This window comes from Adiantum capillus-veneris, chromosome 4 (assembly GCF_014529385.1).
Source record: "Adiantum capillus-veneris isolate H3 chromosome 4, ASM1452938v2, whole genome shotgun sequence".
Taxonomy (NCBI): domain Eukaryota; kingdom Viridiplantae; phylum Streptophyta; class Polypodiopsida; order Polypodiales; family Pteridaceae; genus Adiantum; species Adiantum capillus-veneris.
Window position 1 is genome coordinate 83,976,752 of NC_140934.1, and position 25,095 is coordinate 84,001,846.

The 25,095-nt window shown below is 40.1% G+C and overlaps 3 protein-coding genes across 3 annotated transcripts; 2 read left to right on the forward strand and 1 right to left on the reverse strand.

Annotated features, from left to right (window-relative positions):
- Window positions 1-796: 796 nt before the first annotated feature.
- On the reverse strand, window positions 797-1,498 carry LOC147459514 (uncharacterized). The gene has a single exon (XM_086511606.1). The coding sequence runs from the start codon at window positions 1,277-1,279 to the stop codon at window positions 797-799; it is 483 nt and encodes a 160-aa protein (XP_086367732.1). The 5' UTR covers window positions 1,280-1,498.
- A 528-nt stretch (window positions 1,499-2,026) lies between these two features.
- On the forward strand, window positions 2,027-2,742 carry LOC147459515 (uncharacterized). The gene is made up of 4 exons (XM_086511607.1): window positions 2,027-2,056; window positions 2,153-2,233; window positions 2,322-2,430; window positions 2,507-2,742. Exons 1-4 carry the CDS (start codon window positions 2,027-2,029, stop codon window positions 2,740-2,742), a joined length of 456 nt encoding a protein of 151 aa, XP_086367733.1.
- Window positions 2,743-7,404: 4,662 nt separating this feature from the next.
- On the forward strand, window positions 7,405-8,115 carry LOC147459516 (uncharacterized). The gene has a single exon (XM_086511608.1). It carries the CDS (start codon window positions 7,405-7,407, stop codon window positions 8,113-8,115), a length of 711 nt encoding a protein of 236 aa, XP_086367734.1.
- Window positions 8,116-25,095: the final 16,980 nt, after the last annotated feature.

A 25,095-nucleotide genomic window follows, 5' to 3' on the forward strand; every position in this document is an offset into this window, starting at 1 on the left:
AGGCCTCAGGATGACAGAGAAAAAGACCAATCCTCTACCTCCACGCAAGAAGAACCAGCAGCCACGATGCAACAGAAAGATACACATGAGGTTGCAGGCAGTAGTCTGCAAGTTGAATAAAAACTATGATCAATAAAAATCACAAAAGTTTAGAATTTTAGCAAAAAAATATGTTGTATTCGTACATACTTCAATAGTGCGGAAGTAGATACATTACTCCATCCAAAACGATTCTTAAGATTAAGTATAAGTAAGATTGCACTTAGTCGTGTTAGCTGGCTTCCTGTGTAGATATGCTTTAGAGCTTCTTCTCAAAGATATTTCTCATTTTTAGGAATATTTGTACCATCATTTTGATACCAATCCTCAATAAAATCAGCCATGCCATCGTCATTATCAAAGATATCAGCACATCCATTAAAATCCTTTGAATATTGTTCTTTAAGTCTTGCATACGTGTGAGGATCACTTCTGCATAGGATCCTCATGCACTCTATAGAAAATGTGAGATACGTCATGTGGATGTTGGTTTGCGACATTATCAATGTCATAATCCGGAATCTGCATAGGCAAAGAAGATTGTATCATTAGCATATTTAGATAGGCACACACATATAAGTAGCACTTTTCCTTATAGTTGAAATTGCACTTTGTTACACATGTACAAACATTAAAATAAAAGACAAGACGATCATCACAATAAATCCGAGATAAAAGAAACAAGATGTAAATTAAAGTGTAAAATTAGGATACAAGAGTCCAAAATAACATTAATAATTTGTATACAATGAAGTTTTTAATCATAATTCGTTAAGGGTGCTCGCGGAGGTCTACGCCATCCATAGTTTACTAACAATTCATCACCAGCCCGTAATGGTCTGATAGCATTGACAACAATATATCGTGGTACAACCCTACTCATATGTCCTGGTTCATGACTATTCTCACACTCCACAAATGTGCAATTGGTTCTTGCACTCATCCCTCGACTACTGCTGATTAAACCTGCTATGTTTCCTTGAGAGTAAGGTCTTCCATCAACATAGAGTCTTTGTCCTTCTGCATGTATAATCTCTCTATCAGAAAGAGAGGCTGCATTGAGACATAAACCATATGTGCTCATGCTCTGGATGTAACGATCAAGCCGATGCCATGGACCCCATCCATATATAGGTCCACAAAAAGACACAAGGGTGACCTTTGAATGAGGGGGAACATGCAAATTCTGTGCAATAAAGAGGCCTCGTCCTGCTCCACTGATGGTGGATGGAGCAATCATGTAGCGATTGCCCCAAAAGCTAAAAACAACTCCATCTAAAGGAAGTGATCCTCCCTGCCATCCTCCGTATCGCCTTCGATCGTACGTCTATACTAGAGCTTGCAAACGAGTAGGCAAGAGGAGATCTCCACTCGTCTTAACGTCCAAAGCAAGAGGTAGAGGCTGCCGAGAAACCTCAAGCTGCAACTGATAAATGACTTGTCCGTGTCGTGTGCGAGGGACATGTGCACCACTAATAGTGAAGTCATCCTCCTCGTCAAGTGAAGGAACCTACATATATAATAGGTTCTATTACATATCAATTTTTATGAAAATAAGAGAGATCAGTCGCATACCATAGGTCGATGTCGCTCCTCAGGAGGTGATGCTCGCTCAAAAGTACCATAAGTCATCTGATGTGAAAAACACTCCCGTCTAGGTCTCCAATATGTGCCACAACAATGAGTGCACCAACATATAATAGACTCGTCGTAGTACAAATCATCATAAACGGGTTCATTTGAATCCCGATCACGAGTAGCTGGGGGTGGCGGTGTACCCTGTGACCGATCCGAATCTAATTTGCATTTAACATAAAAACAAGAGACATTGATCAAATGAACAAAATAAGAACTCAATAAAAGTAACATAACGTTGAAATCTAACAAGTCTTACAGTATACTCTAACGCTTATTCTAATGAAAAAATAAGCAGACGCTACTTTTTGGTGGAGACAAACAAGAGGAAGGTGTCTATTTGCATGGAGACATGTTACGCATCACTTTTCTTCAGCAGAAGGTGTGTGTTTTTGCCAACATAAACTAGAATTATTAGAAACTTATCTATTATATGATTCTCTAATGTATGTTATTTTATATAATCAAATCTACATAGGAGGCAACACAAAAGAGAGTGGCTAGTGGTCACACATCTAGACTAGGCCGGATGGGACGAGACGAATTCGTGGCCACATTTGTGAGTATAGACCCTTCAAATTTGAAATTTCAAAGCTAATATTAGCGAATGAAGTTTACAACAAGTCTTTGGTTTTGTCTTACTACAGACCAAAGACTATGGTCATCCACCTACGATGCAGGAGATAGAGTACACTACGTACTACGGCTACCGAGCTTTGTGCGTGATGATTTCTGACAGGCGAGATCCACTTGTGAGTATGATTGTTTATTTTGTACTTTGTTTTCATGCAGATTGTAATATGTTTCTATTTGATTTCACTACTAATACAAGAGCAACATGGCGAGGCCGATCCAGCAGAGGTGGCTCAACAAGAGGCAGAGGGGCGACGCCGAGAGGCTGAGAGGAGCGGCGGTCCGGTCAGTGATGACAGACCTAGGGACGTGGTTGGAGATATCCACAGTCGTAGTGCCACGGGTGATGCTGATGGAGATGACACTGCTGGTCACCACACGGATGCTAATGATTGTTCTGGTAGTGAGCACGGCTCATATAGTGATAGAGACTAGGGATTTGTTTGTTGTATATTTGAGGATGGAGATGAGACTCGTTTTGTATATGCGGCTGATGAGAGTAGATATTTGATTTGTATATGCGCTGATGAGACACGTTTTGTATATGCGCTGATGAGACTCATTTTGTATATGCGTTTTGTATATGAGCTGATGGAGATGAGACACTTGTTCTATATGTAAAAACCACGAGAGTAGATATTTTATTGGATCCCTAACTCAATTAAATCTTGTTGCTTGAACCCAATCTTGATTTTTTTGTCGCGCAAAATCTCTTGAAAATTTTAAGTCCTATACAAGAACATTGAAACCAAGATTCTAGGTGCTCCAACTGTGTCCATACCATGTCTTTTAACAATTCTAGTTGATCTACGTGCAAAGTTTGAGGATTTTAATGTGTTTGTCTCAAAATGTCAATATGAAACTTTTGTCATAATTTTCTACAAGGTCTATTCATTTTTATTTTAGCTTGTAAAGTCAATGTTTTGAAAACATCAACCGTAGTCTTACAAGGGTCCACTTGATGAGTGTAATTCTTGACCATGATAGCTTCCAAAATGCAAGATTATATTTTTAAAAGATCCCCTAGTTGACATGTTTGATCACATTAAGAGGGTTTTCTTAAATGCATTGTCTAATGCAAGTAGCATTTAATATAAATATTTCAAAAAGGGACACCTAAGTGTCCTGTTTTGGTACCAAACTAGTGTTGAAACGTAGTTTATTTGTTTTTACATTAAGAAAAACAAAACGTGGTTGGTTGATGAGTCATTTTTCAAGTTTACAAATATTTTTCTATGTCACACTCTAATATTAACAAGCTTTTGATTTCCATAGTTTCTGCACAGATAGGAGATTCTATGTATCATGTACAAAGTCGGGTACCAAGTACAAAGTACCAAAGTATCGGGTCTGAACTATGAGGTATCATATTCTACGCACCAAATCAGAATATAGGCTACGTACCAAGTACCAATATCAGAACATACGTAGCGCATCAAATTCTACGTACCATGTACCAAACCACAAAGTACCAAGTACCAAATCTAACACTAAAATGTTTTCTTTGTTTTTTTGTTAATTTATTGATCCATGTACTTCAAAAGTGCACCAAAAATTAGCACCGTAGTTTATTCGTTTTTACATTAAGAAAAAAAAAACGTGGCTAGTCGATGGTCGATTTTTAAGTTTACGAATATTTTTCTATGTCACACTCTAATATTAACAAGCTTTTGATTTCCATAGTTTCTGCACAGATTTGAGAATATATGATACCTATCAGATTCTACGTATCACATACAAAGTCGAGTACCAAGTACAAAGTACCAAAGTATCGAGTTTGAACTATCAGGTATCAAATTCTACGTACCAAATTAGAATACATATTACGTACCAAGTACCAGGAGTCAGAACATACGCAGTGCATCAAATTCTATGTACCATGTACCAAACCACCAAGTACCAAGTACTATATCTAACACTAAAAAGTTTTCTTTGTTTTTTTGTTAATTTATTGATCAATGCACCATGTGGCCAAGGGATACAACTCGCTGAGAGCTCACAACCTTCGTCGATTGGTGAGCTCCATAGTATGCAAACGTGCCCATCCGCGAGGGGGGTGCTTCTGCAAGCCCTAATAGATGTCCATGTTTTTTAACTCCAGAAGCGTTGTTTTTATGTTATGATCTATTTTTAACATGCTTACAATTCTCTAGTTTCTTCATAAGTTTTGGATTCTACGCTATGCATTCTAATATCCCAATCTAGTCGAGCATCAAGTAAAAAAGCAAGAAGAGTGGGATATGTGTGTTGCCAAAATTCATCCTTGCCGTTGAAGTAGTTATCTGAAATTCCTTGGGCACTGATCCAATCAACTTTCGCAAATAATAAAAACTCCGTAAGCAATCACGAACGCAAGAAAGCGAGCGTGTGTATGCATGTGTATGTCAGAGAGAGAGAGAGAGAGAGAGAGAGAGAGAGAGAGAGAGAGAGAGAGAGAGAGAGAGAGAGAGAGAGAGAGAGAGAGAGAGAGAGAGAGAGAGAGAGAGAGAGAGAGAGAGAGAGAGAGAGAGAGAGAGAGAGAGAGCACTACTAGCTAAACAAAAAGAGATAGAGAGAGCACTACTAGCTAAACAAACAAAAAAAGATAGAGAGAAAGCTGGAGATAGATAGAGAGCAAGCTAAGATAGTAGAGTGAGCTGTTACAAGCTCGCGGCTATAAAAAATGGTCGTTGTTTTTCTTCACGTTGTCATGCATTAGAATATTGTTGGCATATTAGGCATGTCTCCACAAACTGAGCCACATCTTTATACATACCTTTCCACCAGTAACGATCCTTAATGTTGACAAAAGTTGCCCAGACCCCTCTGTGTCCAGGCCATAAACTTTCATGAAACTCTTTGATAACCTGCTATTGAGTCGCTTTATCACAAACAACCCACTGTTGTACTCCTTTAGAGCGTTTTGGCTACTTCCATAAATGGCCATCCTTCAGAAAATAGCCGTAAGCTTTCTTCCTTATCTTTTTGTACTCTTGATCCATCCACCCTTCATGCTTAGTAAGAGTGCTAAGGTAGCGACCAATCAAAAGCCATTCTCCTTCATAGAACTCTTCAGAAAATACCTCAAAAGTATGAGCAATATTGCCACAATTTGCATGTAGATAAGAAGACGAATAGAACTTCAAGCCAACATCATCACTTGTGGTCAGCATCTCTTCTTCATCTTCAAATCTAGCTCTTGATAACATATCTGCCAACAGGATTATCTCTACTTGCAATATGACAAAATTCAGGATTAAGAGATTTAATGTAGGCTATCCATCGTAGCATAGCAATATCCGGAGTAGAGCAATTTGCAATCATCCCTATCAGTGGAAAGCAATTTGTCTCTACCATGACTGAAGCTCCAATAAAGTATTCTTTATCAGACCTTAGAGCAGTAGCAACGCCCCAAAGTTCTCTCTTAACCTGTGGGTAGCCTCTTTGGCGAGCATTGAGCACTTTTTCTCCAAATCAAACCGCATACTTGTTACCTTCTTCATCATCTTGACCTATAGCCCAGCCAATACCTGTTTGGCTAGTGTCAACTGTTAAGATTATTGGCCTTCCGCATTTGTAGTCAACTTTCCTCAAGGTCGGAGCCTCAAGGATCATCTTCTTTAATTTCCTCATAGCTCGTGTGTGAACTTCTTCCCAAACAAATCTTTTACCTTTTCTCAACAGTTGATAAAGCACTTCTGCAACATGAGCAAAATGTGGCAACCAAATAAGATAGAATACACATGCACCCAGAAACCAACGAACTTCAGTAACCGAAGAGCACGTTTCCTTCATCTTTTGAATAGCTTCAACTTTAGTTGGACTTGGCCTTCTACCTTCTGGACTGCACATGTGCCCTACAATTAGAACCTCTTTGGCACCAAAAGTTGATTTTTGCCTTGAAAGTGTTAAGTTAACTTCTTCAAGCCTGGATAAAATAGCATCACAGTCAGCAATATGTTAAGCAACAAACTGTCGGCACCCCCTCTGATCTTTTACTTCATATTTTGAGCCTTCCTCACAGCCTTTAATTGGTAGATCATCAATGAAAGGCATGGTAACATGTGGGATAAATTCCTTCATACCTTATTCATGCCGTTCATCATATGAGCTACAGAATTAGTAGCACCCTGTGGCAGAGTGCACATCCTTACCAATCTGAGAGGTGCACGCATCGTAGTAAGATCCCTGCTCTCCAAAGCTATTTGAAATTGATCATATCCAGAATAAACATCACCCATAGAGTAAATTGACCTACCTGCAAAAGCCTCAACAAATTCATCCACAATTGGGCCGATACCCACATTGCAGATTGTTACCTTGTTAACAGGCTGCATATCCTGTATAAACCTTAAAGCACCATTTTTCTTCGCTTGAACCGTCGCTTGCGATGCACATTTTTTAACAAAAAATGAGACGTCTCATAAGAGACGATGCGTCGATGCTACAAGCGTGGAATAAGCATCAATAATCGATGCTTTATTCGATGCTACAAGCGTGGCATAATCATTGAAAGGCAATTCTATAGTCCATGCTATAGACGATGCTAATAACGATGCTACATGCCATGCAAAAGGCGCTGCTACAACCGATGCACAAGCGACGATAAGTCGATGCAAAAAGCCATGCTATGGTCATGGCATATGCGACGTACAGTAGCGATGTCTCTAGCGACGCATGTGAACCTTGCTTAAGCGACATTTATCCATCGCTACAACCGTTGCTAACCACCCCCTTGGCTAGTAGTGATTGCACATGGATGCGGAGGAATTTGTCAAGCGTTGTGACGCATGTTAGCGCACTAAAGTGCCAATAAAAAGAGATGAGATGCCATTACGGCCAATGATGGGAGCATGGGCATTTGCAAAATGGGGAATTGACTTTGTAGGACCTATTTCACCTCCTGCTTATCGTACCCATACCCAATATATCATTGTCTCTACGGACTATGTCACAAAATGGGCTGAAGCAAAAGCTACACAAGAAGCTGATGCAAGGACTAGTGCACAATTTTTGTACGAGAATGTCTTCATAAGATACGGATTACCAATAGAAATAGTCAGTGATCGAGGAACGCATTTTATTAATGAAGTCATTGAATACCTACTAGAGGAATTCATGATCATACATAAGAAATCGTCTCCATATCACCCACAGGCAAATGGCCAAGCTGAGGCCACAAACAAAACCCTATGCACAGTTTTGACTAAAACTGTATCAGAGACATCACGGATAGACTGGGATCAACAATTACACTCAACACTATGGGCATCGATAGGAACTACACCATACAACATGGTGTTTGGTCTAAATGCGATATTACCCATAGAGTTTTTGATTCCAACTCTACGCGTGGCTAGACGATTAGAATGGACGGGCCATGAACTCTCATCAAGAATAGATGATCTTGAAAAACTAGATGAACTTCGTTTGAAAGCTGTAGCTTCTATCTATGCCCAGAAGAGACGACAAAAAGAGGTTTTTGACAAACATGTACGCACGAAAGAATTTAAAACAGGCCATTATGTACTTGTTTACACTTTGAAGCAACATGCCAAAAAACTTAAAAAGCGAGGGATGGGTCCCTTTGTGATTAATGACTTATCACCGAGTGGAGCCGTCAAACTTGCGACATTGGATGGTGAAGAAATGCCTAATTGGATTAGTGGATGTAGGTTAAAGAAGTATCATTTACCACTAACACAGGACATGCTTCAACAAATCCATCACTACAAACAACGCAAAAAAGAAAAACAAAGAGTAATAGATGAAGCACAAGCAGAAGCAAAGGAGCGCATTGCTAAAAGAAGGCTTCTACGACAACAATAGATGGAGTTACCGTTGCGAATAAATGCTATTCGCTTAACTACTTTTGAAGATGACACAGTGGATCCAATAATTGCAGTCAAAGTGGGTAGCAATCAAGTTGACTCGACGGCATAACTTGATTCAGGAGCTCAAGCCAATCTGATTTCTTACAAATTATATAACCAACAACAGCTTGAAGAAAAACTCCATCCTACCCAACAAGCCCTAGAAAGCAGTACATCACATTCCTTAAATACATTGGGCTAGACAATATTGCATGTACAAATACAACAATATGTTTATCCACTCAAGTTTTATGTGGTTGAGGATAAAAGCACACTACATCCAATGTTGTTGGGACAACCATGGCAAAAAGAGTACAATGTGCAAATAGATTGGAGTTCGGAAACAGTCAAAATTCCAACGACACAAGAAAATCAAGTGATAGACTTCGCTCAAACAAAACAAAAGCATCCGATAATGGTACCACAATCACTTGGTAAAGAACAAAAACTATGGGTGCCAATTAACCAACAAAAGATACCTATAAAGGATAACCGGAACACTGCCACCCACATTCACTCAAAAATTGAGACAACACAGGCCAAAATGAATAGATCATGGTCGGCAAAGCACCAACAACAAGTATGGGTACGAAAGGATAGAAATGAACGCGTCGACCAGCCAAAATACAATAGCACTTGACCTCTGAAAAACAAAGTTAGACAAGCCCCGAACAGGGTCACCAGACAGATATGGATCCCAAAACTCCTGCTCCATTGCCAACTACATGAGACGTGTATTTGGATCCCCAAATCTAAGCTATAGGAACTCCCTTCAGTACAAGCAATACCAGAAGTAACTCCGACATCGGCAAACTGCTATGTAAGGCTACCAATCAACAGGACAACAATAACGACAAAACAAGAAGCCATACACCTACAACAGCCTCAAAATCAGATCTGCAAATGGAAACCCAAAAAGACAAAGATTATGGCCATATCAGACAAGACACTCATATCGACATAGACCACAACGGCCATACTTACAAATGAGGCAAACCAAGCAACTTTTGCAAAGAAGACGATCAAACAACAAGCGGCAGCATTACAACTTTTACTTGCAAAGAAAATCTGCCAACCATAACATGAACAAAAAGGAAACCTCGACGTCGAATGCCAATAAGCATCTTGCTTATTCCCTCCTCTAGCACATCATTAATTTTTCCATGCATTGACTGAGTATGCATCAGGTAGGGCTACATTACACGGCTGCGCATTAGCACATACTTTTTCACCCATGCACTGCACATACCTTGAGGCGATACCTTATCGTTCAGGAGGACTCCGATTAGGAAGGGGGGAGGCATTCTCAATGCGGACCCAATGAATGTGAAAAGAGCTAAAAAGGGCATGTTTTTCGACTATTTTGAAGGGTTTTGGTTTGATTGCAAAATTTTATGGACTAACCCAAGTACATATGCCCTTATACAGCAGGAAATCTACAGATATATGAGGCCAAATGCCAAATTAGGCCTCTAGGTGTGTGTATATATGTAAAAGTAGATATTTTTCAAGCAAAATATTAGGAAAACGGAGAAATCCGGCCATAAAAATTGTATGTGAGTGTACATAGTGTTTTGCGGTGTTGTTTTTGAGTTATTGTGATTTTTGGGAATTTATGGGGTTCATTTTTCTATTTTCCTTTTAATTTTACTAATTATCGATAGAAAAACTTCAAAAATACAAAAAGCAGGTAAAATATGGTCGTAATGAAAAACAAAAAATATGGGGATGATCAACAACTATAGGCCAACCTATGGTACGATGGAGGTGCAATTATGAGGATGTAGCCGAAAGCGTGTTTTGGCCTGATTTTGACCGAAACGTCAAATTTCTCGAAAACTGGGCAAACGGAGTCCAAATCAGGAACTTTTCGAGTCTAAACCGCATTTCGTGAGAAGATGGGAGCACATGTCAAATTTCATCAAGAGTGGCCGGGGGGACCCCAATATAAGAGATTTTCACTCCATTTAAAGCTCATTTCTATTATTCACAGTTGACAGAGACCTCCAGCCACCTAGAGCGCTCCGACCTTCGACGGCTTTGTAGGACGCGCACGGGATACTAGACATCGCCAGATGTGAGAGGATCAATGGAGTCAAGCCAATCACCGGCAAAAAAGAAAAGGATGTCCTTGAAGGACATCATTGCAAAGACTGAGCCGTACACCATACCTCGAGAATCACTAAGGCCTGCAAAAGCATGGATAGATGACGGAACACTTGAGGATGAAGGGATCTCAATATACCAAGGCACTTTCAGAGATCCTCAAGGGAACACAGTTGATATCCCTATGAACCCAAGAGAAATCATTGATTATGCAAACAAAGAAGCTCTGCTAACTCAGCTGGAAAGGGCAGACTTGCACAATTTCTTCACTGCGGAGCCAGCAGGTGTGGATCTACAAAGAGTTTATGAGCTCACAAGCACAATTCAAAAGGATGGCAAGGCTGTGATCACCGACTTGGACAACCAAAAAGTCGAGGTGATGATTACACCACAGGTGATAGCAGATGCACTAAGTATGAGCAATGAAGGGAATTCTGTTAGGGAAAGAAGAAGCCAAATCAGACCTGGGAAGACATGGTGGACCCAAGAGCATCCAGAATCTGCAAGCTGTACAATCAATATTTCCATTTATGCAGCAAAAGACCTCAGAAATATACGGCACCACCACATGCCGTTGCCACGACAGTGACATGGGCCATCCGAAGCAATGTGCCTAAAGTGGTAAACTATGCACATTATTTGCATGAACAAATAGTACAAATGGGGACAAAGAAGCCAAGATACATTGGCGGGGGAGAGGTCTTAACCAAGATAGCATACAAAGCCATTGGAGCCAGAGGAAAATGGCATGCACCCCCATCACAGAATGAGTGGCTGAGAGAGGAGGAGGATGTAGAGGAAGAGCCACCTGTAGCACCACCCATTCAGATTGCGACCAGATTCCGAAACAGATTAGAAACAGTACATGAAGAGGAAGCGGAACAACCTCCGCGAAAGAAAGGAAAAGCAATTATGACCAAGGAGCCAAAGCCCAAGGAGACCACTAGCCAAAAAGCGGCAAGGATAGAATGGCTAATTGACCAATTTAGAGCCGAAAGAGCCTTGAAGGGAGATTTTGAAGAATACTGGGTGCCAGATCCAGCAAGAGTCGGGGGCAGCTCATTCCGACCACTCGAAGATCAATTTGATCATTATATTAAAGCATATGAAGAGTCGGAAAGAGTGATAGAGCAACAATCTCTAGGGCAAGTTTCACTTCAGATGAAGTGGAGGACATAAAGAAGAGATTGAAGGAAATACCTGCTGAAGCAAAAGATGCCCAAGAAGAAAAGTGGGAAATCACCCTCTCCAAGGCCACTCTCTCCTTTACCCAGCCCTCAACCTTCAATCACCCCTCCAAAGAGCTCACCAAAAGAGAAGGGAGAGTTGCAGACACCACCAAAGGATAAGGAGGAAGAAGACAGATGCACTTTTCAAGACCTACTCAATGTAGGCTATTCAGAAGAAGAAGCGGCCGAGGTAGTGTACAGAGTGCCACACCCACCATGGAAGGCAAAGACTAAAGAAAAGCCGCCATCAAAAGCTGTAGAAAGAGCACGGGGGGATAGAAAAGCACGAGAAGAATCTCAAGAGCAACAAGAGCAACTTGAAGTGCCGGGAATGGAATAGATTCCCCAACACTACATTTGGAAACCCTTGGAGCGCCCGTATAGGCCTCCTCCATCAGGGGTGATGCTGAGCATGGGGTACCAAGTTCCATTTTCCGGGCCAATTGATCGGCCTACTAGACAGAACATACTGCAAGATAATGAGAAAGATGTAAGAGACGCGCACCAACTTCTAGACAGAATCAGGACGCGGTCTCTTACACTAGCTAAGGAAAATAGTATGCTCAGAACAAGAGAAGCGAACATGCAAGATGAATATGATCATCTCTTCAAAGACCTTCAAGATGCAAAACCAAGAGCAGATGATGCAGAGCATGAACTTGAAGATGTATCTAGAATTTTGAAATAAGCTGAAGCGGAATGAGATGGACTAACACTCCAGATGGCAGAGGCCTCCAATGAGGTCCAAAGTGTCACATTTGAAAAAGAAAAGGTGGAAGATGAGTTAGAAGCCGCCAGAGATGAGATCATGGAACTGAAAGCCAGATTGGAACTTCAAGACACAACAATCCAAAGGCTACAAGCAACTCCAAGGGCAGCGAGAGGCCGACCGGAAGACAGCAGTAGAGAAGTGCAGGCCCTCGAAGAGCAAATCAAAGGACTACAACATTTTCTTAAGTCTGAGCAACGACAAAGGACTCTTTTAGCTGAAGATTTTGTAAGAGAAGAAGAGAAGCTAAAAGCCAACAACGAGCAGTTAAGCCAACAACTCGTGGAGCTTCAAGAATTTCTGGTCGAAAATGTAGCTACAGGTACTCAAAGGGAATTAGATGTACAAAGACAGCTGCAAGAGCTCCAAGTAGGACCGAGCATGGGAGAGACAGAGGTGAGTGCTTAGACAGAGCACATGCAAATACCAGAAGAGGCTGAAGACCCTAAGACTATTGATGAAGAGATGCAACAGAAAGAGGAAAAGGAACAGGCTCTAACGGCTGAAGAGGAGGCCCGACTGCAGCATCTGATAGAACAAACTACAACGGAAGATCACAAAGCCGCCATAGAATGGGAAAAAAGAATTATCCACTCATTGGGTGCTCAAGGGATCGCCACATCAGTCTTAAGAGAAGAGTGGATGCAACCAACACTTCCATATCCTCTTTTAAAATACGAAGTCGAAGCAACCAAAAAGAGAATTCAAGCCGAAGGAACAATAGCCATATACGAAGGAGATCTACAAAGCAATGTAGATGTGAAAAGAATTGTAGATTCTCAACCCAAATGGAGAAAATCTTGGCTCATCAAATATCCGGCATATTTGAAGAATTTGGTGGAAGCACCTAAGGCTATAAGGGATGATTGTGCCTACTGCCCATTGCCACATGTCGGATCATGGGCCAATCATCTTAGATTATTGAGAACACACGCAACGTGGCTAAATTACCCATCATTCCCACCACCTAGTGCAGGAGAGAGAATAAGTGCAGCCTATATGGTGAAAACCCTAAAGGGCGCAATTAGGATATTCATTGGCTCTCCTGACCTAGCGTGCATCATGCTAAGAACAATATGCAAAACCTTCTGGCCTGTCTTGAAGTGTTCACGCCCTCCAAAGCTACTGACTCAAGTCTACTATCAACGGGCGACACATTCGCCAAGATGGTCTACGACCTCTCAAAGCAGCCATCACATGAAGTGTTGCATCTACTCTATCAGAGATTTATGTTTTTGCTGAGCTATCATATGCAGGCATTCGAAGAGGCATTTTGTACAGGATTTTTCACTTACGACATCAAGATTTTTGGCCCTACTATCACTCTGGGGAATGTAAGATATGAACCCTATCTCAAATTGATAAAGCCGCCAGGCTTCCATTAGCAGCAGGTATAAGAAGATGGCCCAAGTGGCAAGTCAAGCATACAAAGATCATGTCAGGGACGACCTGAATGAGGAAGGGGGGATTGTTGACCTGCAAATCAACCGCATCCGAAATCCCATTCTTCTTGTACTATTCACACGATGAGCTTAAATGTAATTAATTCTTCAGGCTCCATATAATTTTCGGAACATATGTCATTGTATTTGCTACTCAACAACACCCCTGATAGGAAGTAGAATTCATTTTGAAGAGATGACACCTCCAAGGCTGAGGTATAAAAGCCAATCTTTTGAAAACCTAGGGGGATCTTTAAATCATTTTTGGGGCTTATCTGAACGTACGGTGACTGCGAGCAGTGTTTCTACACGACAACAACCATGAGAGATAACATGAGCTTCTTCATAAGCAAATTTTGCAATTTAAAGTCTCTCATGCATGATTCAAAGTAGATTAGTTCCTAGCTCACTTGAAGTATGGAATTTAAAACAAGATTAAGAGCTGAAAATAATGCAACTTTGATGAAATGAAGTGGCTCTCAATAGCCAAGTTTTACAATTTAAAGATTTCCAAAAAGTTGGCTAACAACTAGCTCACATGAAATTTTACAATTTAAGAGCAATCTATGAGCTAGAGATGACTGCAAATTGATGAAATAAAAATGAACAGCTCTCAATATCCAAATTATGTACTTGAAATCTCAAAAAAGTTGGGTAAACACTAGCTCAAAAATGGAAAAATTTAACTTTTGACCAAGCTATGAGCTAGCATGTATACAACTTTGAATCCAAACAATTGGAATGGCTCTAAATAGCCAAATTTTGCAATATTCTGCAATGATGACCCCTTCTTGGATCAATGAAAGCACACTCTTGCCACATTCCTTCAAAACAACTCAATGGTTAGTGCATGAAAGCATTTGTCAATCAATACAAGCACTAAAAGCATGCTCAATCACAAGCTAAAAATTTTATTGCTCTCTCTTGTCCATTAAAACAAGCTCAATTAAAGTGCTTTGCAATGATTTTTGCATTCAAATAAAGCATCAAAATGTACAAGTAATGTTAATTTTTAGCACAAAGTCCGACCAAGCATCAACTCATAAATCAATGCAACTCTCGTACCTGCATGCATATCACAAACAAAAAAATTCCTTTTTGTAACCAAGCTTCCAATCGAGATGGCACAAAACCAATGCATAAAACTCATAATAGTGCATTTAAAGTTCGTTCATGTATTAAAGTTTTCAATCAAATCACACATGAAACCAATGCCCACTCCCTTGCTCTTAAACTAGCAGATAGGGCATACATAGGACAAGAGAGAGAGAGAGAGTTTTAGGATGAAGGAAATTTGAACTCTCTCAATTGGTTAATCACAACCAAATATGATACTTCATGTCCATTCAAAACTCTCAATTTTAGTGCTATATAGGTCTTTCATAGTTAAATCAAACACTAAAAGTGTACAATCAATGCCAAGCCCAAACTTTCAATGCACACCCTCGATGATCACATCCAACTAGCACTCATACATCATGCATAACAAGGGAAAAAGATAGCATAAGATGAAGTGAATTGAAGCTCCCTTGAGGAATCAAAACCTTGTTTTGTATCATTGGCCACCATCCCTTCAAAAAAGACCATTGATTAGTGCTATACATTCATATGGTCAACACAATACAAGCACTCAAAATCATGTTCAATGCTATCTCATGGCCATTCAAGAAGCGCAGTGCTATGCAATGATTACAATCAAGCACTAAAATGCAAAAGCAATGCTAAGTTCAAACACAAAGTTCCAACCAAGGATCAACTCATCCAATGTAGCTCTCAAATGAAGCTCGTATGCATGTCAAAAGAATTCTCCATCTAGTGCAATTAGAATTATTGAATAAAACTAAGCACAAAACTTCATGCGCAATCACAATATCAATCTTTTTAATTACTTTAATGCACAAATATGCAATGGATGCACACACAATCGTAGCAATCATCTGTGCTCTTTATGGCATGCATCACCAATGACAGAATTGACTATTTAGATTTTGTGGCAATAAAAGCCCAATGAATCTCATTTGTTAGTGCATGTTTGGCACTCAAAGTAAGCTTAAAATCTACCATGATTAGTCACAAACACCAATTTTGACATCATTTCATGGTCATTCATTCAAAATGGATGTTCAATTTTAAGATATTGGGAATTTCGGAGCTCAGGGCAAAGATCAAGGGTGGGAATACCCTCCTACTTCTCTCTTTTTTTTTCATTTAAATGCAAAATTAATCTCACTGTTTTCTATGAGATGTTGGGGACGGCCTGCCACCACGGGACTTGGGAGGGGCGTGGAACCAGAGCAGCGAGAGAGGGTGTATGTGTTTTGAATAGCGCCAAGTGTATGTGGGTGTGTGTGGTTAGGCCAGGTACCGGGATTAGCTGATACTAAGTGTGTGTGTGCTTCACGCCAAGCCAACGATAGACAAGGCTGCAAGGACTGCGCGGGGCCTGAGCCAAGGCAGGATCGGGGTGTGCCGCGTCCCCACTGGAAGAAACAGCGAGTGTGTGCGTGTTGTTGTGTACTGTGGCCAACACTATAGAGGCCCCATGCTGTTGATTGTTCGAGTTAGGGTTGCAGAGAAATGCACACAGCTTGGAGAATATAAACGAAGCTCAAGGCACACAATAGAGAGTGTGTTACTTAGATAGCCCTAGAGTGATAGGCGTATATACAATGCTTGGGGGAAAAAACCTCCTAAAGAGGGGAAAAATGCCCCGGCGGTCCTAGTGTACTCACACACATCACTACCACATGTATATGGTAACAAATCCCCCTTGTAGTGATGCGGTGAACGAGAGCTGGCACATGAGTAAAGGGAAGTGCCATGCCTTGAGGACATGATCAGTCCACAAAGGGAAGTAAGCCCAAAGCTTTGCGGAAAGCTTCAAGCTTCTCACGAGACAATGCCTTTGTGAAAATATCTACAAGGTTGTCCTGTGTTGGCACATAAGCCAAGCTGATCTCTTCTGCTAAGAGCCTCTCCCTAACATAGTGATAATGCACCTCAATGTGCTTTGTGCGAGCATGAAAAACTGGGTTTCTTGCAACTGCGAATGAGCTCTGACTTTGAGTGTAGATAGTGTTGGCAGTGTCTTGTCCAATGCCCAAATCAGCCATAAGGTGTCTGAGCCATACACACTCAACCGTAGCTGTGAAGACTACCCTGTACTCAGCCTCACAACTTGAAGTGGCCACAGTAGGTTGCTTCGTGCTCAACCATGATATACATGAACTACCAAGCATGAAACAAAAACCACTTGTGGACACTCGTGTGTCAAAACAACCAGCCCAATCTGAGTTCGAAAAAGCATGTGAGTCTGGCGGCAATGATCCCCCCTTGGGATAAAACAAGACAAGATATAAAGTGCCACTAAGGTAGCATAAAATCCTCTTGACAGCCTGCCAATGCTTAGACCCTGTTCTATGCATAAATATTTTGACCTATGAGACTACAAACTGAATATCCGGCCTTGTGTTGCACTGAACCATCCTTTGGAAACTTAGAATGCTGCATCTTACCCAAAATACAGCCTTTACAAACATGTTTGACAGGTGCTTCAAGAGGTGGCAAAGAAGCAACCATATCAGATTTCTGCAAACGCAACAAACTGGAAAAATTTAGATGACCAAAACATGTATGCCAAAGTTTTGCATCTGAAATAGCCCTTGAATCTGCAACTGCATTTGAAAAATTTTATCCACACTTGTCATACAAAGTGAGCTTATACAAACCACGGCACAAAAGCCCAAATGCAACAATTTCATCACCAAAACTGAGATCATGAATTGTACATCTGTCATCCACAAAATGACTACAAGTCCAAGTCTAACAAGTGCAGATATAGACAAAAGATTCTTCTTGATCCTAGGTACATAAAGTGCATGAACGTGCGTGAAAGAACTGCCATTAGCAGCAGTAAGCACAATCTTTCCAACTCCTGAACTGGATAAGAGGCATTGTTGGCACAAGTGACAGAATTCCCATGAGGGACAAACTCGAGAGAGGTGAACAATTCACAACATGAGGTAGCACCACAAATACCACACATGTGAATCTGTAGCAACTCACAAGCATGCATCATGGACAACAAGATTGTAAGTGCTCTTTGCGCAAAAAATCCCATTCTGCATTGACATCAACATCATAGTCTCCTTTCAGAGAAGACTCAACAATGGCTGCATTTGTAGTGGAACCAACATTTGCAGTGGAACCACCCTCTTTCTTCTTAGCCTCTTTGGCCTTCAACTTAGGACACTGCTTGATCAAGTGATCATTAGCCTTACAATAATGGCAACGCATCTTCTTATTGCCCTTATCACCAAAATTTCCAGACAAATTGCTGCCAGCAGAATCATTAGGAATAGAAGCTTTGCCACTCATAGCAGAACCATAAGAAGTGGCTGCATTGCTGTTACCACCCTTTCTTTGAGAAGCAATAAAATCTTGTTCAACTGCATGCTGCCTAGTCGTGTTTTTTCTAGAAAGTGACTCTTGCAACAACTATGTGCATAATGCATCAAACTTGAAAACTTCAGGATTTCCTTGGGTCATCAGTCTCCAAGTACTAGCAAAAGTCTGGTAAGAATCTGGTAGGGCATCAAGGACAGTCTGCACAAGGGAACTGTCTAAAATGACTTCACCTCCTGCAAAAATAAGTTGCTCATTGATATCCTTGACACCAGCAAGGAAAGTGTCCATATCATCTTCCTCATGCATAATCTTCAACTCCAGCTCTTTACGCAACAAAGCAATTTTAGCCTCATTGCGGCTTGCATAAAAACCAACCAAAATATCCCAAGCCTGTTTTGCAGATTTTGTTGAACAGATGTGAGAAACAATGGTGTGCTTCACAGAAAAATCAATCAATGCATGAGCTTGCGAATCCTTTACATCCCAACGGGCATGTTCTGCCGTAGGCAAAACAACTCTAATAGTAGCAATTATTGCAGCAAGACCTGCAACATCCTCAACATCGCCTACATCCTCAGAACCAGGACGTACATCAATGCCCTGCACAATATTCCAAACGCCCTTTGACACAAGAACGTCTTGCATCGTATAAGCCCACATAGGGTAATTGTCCCAATCCAACCTGTCCTCTGCAACAAACATCTTGAAGACATCTGTGTTGTTGTCAGCCATAGTAAATGCTGCACCTGATGTGAAAACTGCTCAAAAATAGGAGAAATGGAGCGGAAAAAACATGTGCTATATAGCACAAACCGTAGAAGGCTGTAAGGCACCTATTATGCAGAAAACAACACTAACAGAAACTCTACACAAAATGACGAAATAGCCTGTGCAACACTTTCTGTAGTGGAACCGAAGGGTGAAATGAGCTCGAATCAAAAATCTGAGCAGACTTGCGACCTGCAAACGCTCACCAAAGCTCACTAAAATCGGAGAAAGTGAGCTGGCGTGTGCTGGAGCAGCTGGTGACTAAGCCCAGGAGGATACAACCTGCTCTCATACCAATTGTTGGAATTAGGGTTGCAGAGAAATGCACACATCTTGGAGAAGATGAAGGAAGCTCAAGGCACACAATAGAGAGTGTGTTACTTAGTGTGCAATGGAAAGATAGATATCCCTAGAGTGATGGGCGTATATACAATGCTCGGGGAAAAAAACCTCCTAAAGAGGGAAAAAATCCCCCGACGGTCCTAGTGTGTTCAGACACATCACTACCACATGTATATGGTAGCATTGATGGCTAGCCATTGCAAGCCAAAATTCCTTTAGGGGGTTTGTTTGACTTCAGGTGGGGCCGATAGCGAGGGAGAGCAACTGTGTATGCTTGCACCAAGCCAACCAGTGGACCCAATGAAGCTCCATGCATTGTTTTCGGCATAGTTTTTGGTAGATAGCGCAAACTAGTGCGCTCGTGTGTGTGTTTTTGTTAGTATTCTTGCAACAGAAATGGGCAAAATTTCATCCAAAATGGGCACCAAGAGCGAGGGTAGGTGGTTTGAGGAGTTGGCAGTAAGCAAAGTCCTCAAGTTGGCATCAAGAGAACACTTTCCCAAGTGTGGGTTAGTAGGTCCCAAGCAATTTAACGAGTAGGAATTAAGCTCTCTTGGGAAAGTTCCCACCGCTAGGGGGAGTTGAAATAAAGCTCCATTTAAATCGTTAGAATCCATAAATCAACTAAACTAGATCCACTTTCAAATGCAGTAGCAATCATTTGGGTCTAAAATACAGCGAATTAGCATCAAGTTGTGACGCTCAATCAAATTAAGACTTCTCGTAATGTCTCGTATTCAACTAGTTTTAAAAGGGCGAACGCAAGAGAGTTCCTTCCATTAAGCTCAAGTGACTCTAAATCCTCAATACCCATTCATAATTTAACATTTCACACTCAGTCAAATTGACTTCGTCAATGGAGAAAGCAACTTCGGATCAAGCAATGTATATACACAATGTAGGGAAAGATTATTCCCAACATTGCAATAAAATCCTCAAATACCAATCATTGCAATAATCATTGCTCATATTTCAAAGACCTAATCATCTTAATCCAATTACATTTATCATTTCGGTGCATGTAAGGCTATGCACACTTGATTATGGCAATTCATGACTGCACAAGTTAATGCATTCTTACGATCTCCAATCAATTTGAAATATATCATAATGGAAATGCACATAAATCATTTTCAATCGTGCACCACTTGAGTCATCCAAAATCAATTAATCATGCACACAAGATGAAATCCTCTTTTGGCCCCAATCTTCCAATCATTGCAAAATTTGATTGCTCATTTCTCTTAGATCTAATCCTCCAAATCATAAGATTTGTCATTTTGTTTTGTGAGGCTATACACATTCGATTATGGCAATTGCAAAGGCATAAAGAATCATTTTTTTTTCCAGCTTCATTGCTATACACATGAAATGGTCTTACTTATCTAATCATTTTCCATTGAGTATCACTTGAACATCCTATTCAATCGATCATACACACCGATCTTTTAGGCCTAATAATCATCATAATTGGTAACTGCTATCAATTATTCATCCCAATTTGAATACCGAATGCCATTGAGTAGACACACACATTAGTTATTTGGCCAAATTAATCATCATAATTGGTAAAACTACCAATTATTCATTCAAGCACTGGATTGCACATGCCATTGAGTAGGGACACACACCCAAATTTAGGCCAAAATTTTATGCAAAGATTACATCAATTGCACATTGCAATGCTCAAATTGCAAACTCAATCAAGCATAAGTGAATTCATGCATGCTTAATTTCTAAAAAATTAGCACTATGTTTACCCAATCAAGCAATGCACACACTCAAAAATTAAGCACGAATGATCAAATTTGGCTCAATTGTCAATGCATTTAGGCTTACACCTAATCATTGCACACACTTTTTATGATCATTTCAAAATAAAAAATCATTTAGGTGCCGTAATTGACCATCAAACATAGAAAATCAAGTGGTCTTGGATAGGCGCACACACTCAATTTCTGCCCAATTTTTTGGCATTTAGGCTTATCCAATGAATGAATTAGCCTAACATACACATCATTTACATGATTTTATACTCATTTACCATCAAGTTTTATGTATGCACACATTCGAGATTAGGTGCACACATACTTGAAATTTTTGACAGTGATTCTTATGCACACAATGAATGCACACACACAATGATTCTTATGCACACACATGAATTCTTGATGGGAATTAAGAATTATTTGGATACACACAAGTTCATTAATCACAATTTGACTATCAATTTCATTCCAAGTGTATCGAATTAGGGGCAAAGTGTAGGTCAATTTGTGTTACACACCTAATTTTAGAAAAGCAAATTGAATCACATTGATCAATCAAAAATTGACATAACAAGTGAGTGCACTGACATTGTAATTACACTCCAATCTATTCCTTTGCTCCACGCGAAGATGCATCATTGCACACACAAGTGTGCACATCATCAAATCAGCTCCAAAATTGACCATTTGTAGGTCAAAATCAAACACTCAAATCATCAAATTAGGCATAAATTGGTACAATTAACTTGATTAGAGTGATAATTCCACCTCTTGCAAGGGGATTTCACATACTTTACACCTCATATGTTAGTGGTTAGGTTAGCAAGGTTAGTCAAAATTAGCATGAAATTAGTAAAATTAGCATGGAAAGAAGCGAAATTAGTAAGGGTTAGCATGAAATTAGTGAAATTGGGGCATAAATCAACATTAGCATCAATTTCTTGCACAAACATCATCAAATAAAACAAAAAATTGAGTTACACATGCTCAAAAACCAACAAGATTAGTAGTGAAATTACTCTATTCTACACATCCTAAACTCACTAGCTTAGGTTATCGATCCCCGACAGCGGCGCCAAATAATGTAGGGAGGCATTGTAGCATGAACTAATTGCAACCCACACAAAATTATCAAATCCGTGGATCCGGAAACCCGGCTATGGCATGGAAGCACGAGCATCGGATGAATGGAATAGAGGATTCAAGAGATCACCTCTCCATTGCAAGTAGAGATTAGCCATGGAAAGACTAACTCTAAACCTACTCTAATCACTAATCTAACAACTCCTACACACATCAATTCCACCGAAGTCCGTCAACTTGCCATAGACAAGAAACCCAAGCACATTAATGATAAGCACACACTAATTACCACATGTCAATCATGGCACTTCATCAATAGCTACTCACAAGAAGTGAATGGCGCTAGAGCTTCATAAAACCTATCTACACACAAGCAAACAATAGGGCACACACACTAATTACAAGATTAAGACCCAACTTAATCAACCTAATTTGTGATGCTAAATATCGCAAATCAATTGCTCGTAGAGAGATAAGAGTGGTTACTAGCAAGAAGTACATACATCTCTCAAATCTAGAATAATGAAAGTGTAATACTACTTCATGACAAGATGAAATGTAGAGAAGAAGTAAACTAATGAGACAATAAGAATTAGATTAATCAAGAAGAGCTTATTCTGATTACAATGGTTAGCACTAGCCTCTCAAGCATAGGCATTAAGCTCAAGGCTATGCTAAAGAGTGAACACTCTAGAGAGAGGGAGCTCTCAAAAGTGGATCCTCAAGAGTGGATACTTAAGAATGAAGCCTCCTTGCATAAAGGCTTCCTTTTAAGGTCTTTCACCAAAATCCCTTCTACTATGGGTTTAAGCTTGAGCCCAAGCTTGAGCCCTCAAACTACCATATACAACTTTGGAACTCTAAGTGAGCCCAAGACTTATACAAAGTGAGTGGGAAATATTATGCACAGCCATAGATATTTCTCGCTTGATGCATATTCGGTGTAGCCTGTGTTAGTCGTTGCTAACACATAGCGACATAATTAAGCTACACATAGGTACTCATAGATTTGAGTTTTGGACACTTTCAAAAATTGCTTTGTCTTTTACGTGATTTTTACAAATGAGTTTAGAGATAGGATTTTGGGTGTAGAGACTTAGGGACAAGTGTATCCTAGTGAAGGGATTGTGTTCCTTAAGTAACATACGATTCTGGTATGATTTGATGGGTTTCCTTTCGTTTGTGTGTACGTGAGCAGAGCTAGGTGGTGTAATTGAGAGCAATTAGACTCTAGGTTGTGGTTTAGTTGGCCTTCCAGAGTGTTGTATGTGTAGTATGGTCTCAGCCTGACAAGCTAAAGAGACTTCCTCCGTGTGCCTATCGTGTCATCTGTGTCCTCGATTGACATTATGGTGATCTAGGTTGTATTGAATCCACTTTATAGGTGGTGTGATTCGCTCCTGGAACAAACCCATTCACACATGAGCGCCCACAGTGGCCGGTCATAGCAAAAATAATGTAAAAATGAGATAAGTGGTGTGTCTCTCATTGGCAATCACCCACCCACTATAGGACCAACAAGCCCGGTCCATGACTCAAATAAAATGATAAGGCATCTGTCAAAGGTGATAGGGTGTCCATAAGTGGTTAATAGGCCCCCCTTCTTATTGTAGAGTCTGTCCTCAGAATCTAGTGAAGTGAAGCCTGTTTATCGAGGTGGAAGAGCATCTGAGATTGAATGTCTTTAGGTTTCTTCAAACACTACAAAATCAACTAAAAATGGCACAGTAATTGCATTCTCATAGAACATATATATTTATGAAGCATATGCAATGAATAAGCACACAGATTGATTCGTAACAAAATATTAAACAATTTTTCAGTAGTAAACATTAAACTGTAATATAATCAAATGCATAAGCACTTGTAAATGTAAAAAAAAAAACAAGTCTAGGGTCGCTAATTTAACGGTTGAGGGGCATAGAGGTCATCTATTAATACCATGGGCAAACTTCTCAATTGTCTCTGGTCAATTAAGCTGTTTAATTGCAAGAGCAAAGTATTTCATGTCAGAGGGTTGACTAGAGGCTATACCTAGAAGACCTTCTAGTTAAGCTACAATAAAAGGAATTGCATATGAAATCATCACCTGAATTATTCCCCTTGTTTGACCCCCCAAAGTGTTTCCACATTGATTCAATTTTTGACATGTGTGCTTATTTTGTATGCCTTGGGTTTTTGATTCTCAAGGAAAAGCAACCATAATGGGAACCTCTAGGGCTCTAGTACCATAGGCAATACATGTGAGTTTAGTACCAAATCAAGCTGGGATTTCTCTTCCAGCTTAAGATTTTATATTTTTGACACTTTGGTTTTTTTTTTTTTTTCACTGCCTTTCATTTTTGTAACTTTGGGGGGTCATATTGACACTGTTACCCTCCCCTGACTCATCACAATAGTAAACTACCTTGATAATACTTAAGCTAGAGGTCAACAGGGATTAATCCCACTAAAAAACACTAGTACATTGCATACAATGCTTCATAATATTGGATTAAGAATCTCAAGTAACCATTGACAATTAGGAAGGCATTTCCCATTGTATTAAGAGAAGAGCTCTAATGTCTATCTTAGTCAAACTAGCTAAGTCAGACTTCTTAATTAATAAACCTAAACAAGGGACTATGACATAAAATTATATTGAATCTAATGTTTAGCAAATGTGTTGAATATTGTGCTACGAATCACAGTTAAAGCAGACAAACATGGATGCTAAAAAGGACAAGAGGCAATGATAATGGACAAGAAACAGTTGTTTGTGTTGATGATCACGCTCAATTCTAAGAGTGAACTAAACAAAGATTGCATGAAGTTCAAAATCCCAACTACTACAATGCGTTCCTGTACACACTAGAAAACACAAGGAATACCTCTAGGAGACACAATAGTGGGAAGAGGCACCAACATTTATTGAACACAATCAAAACAACATAGAGATACCTAACCTAAGTATTTGCACCCCCCTAGATGGTCAAGGGAATAGGATATTGTATAGATGGGTGGGTAGCCATAAGTCTAAAC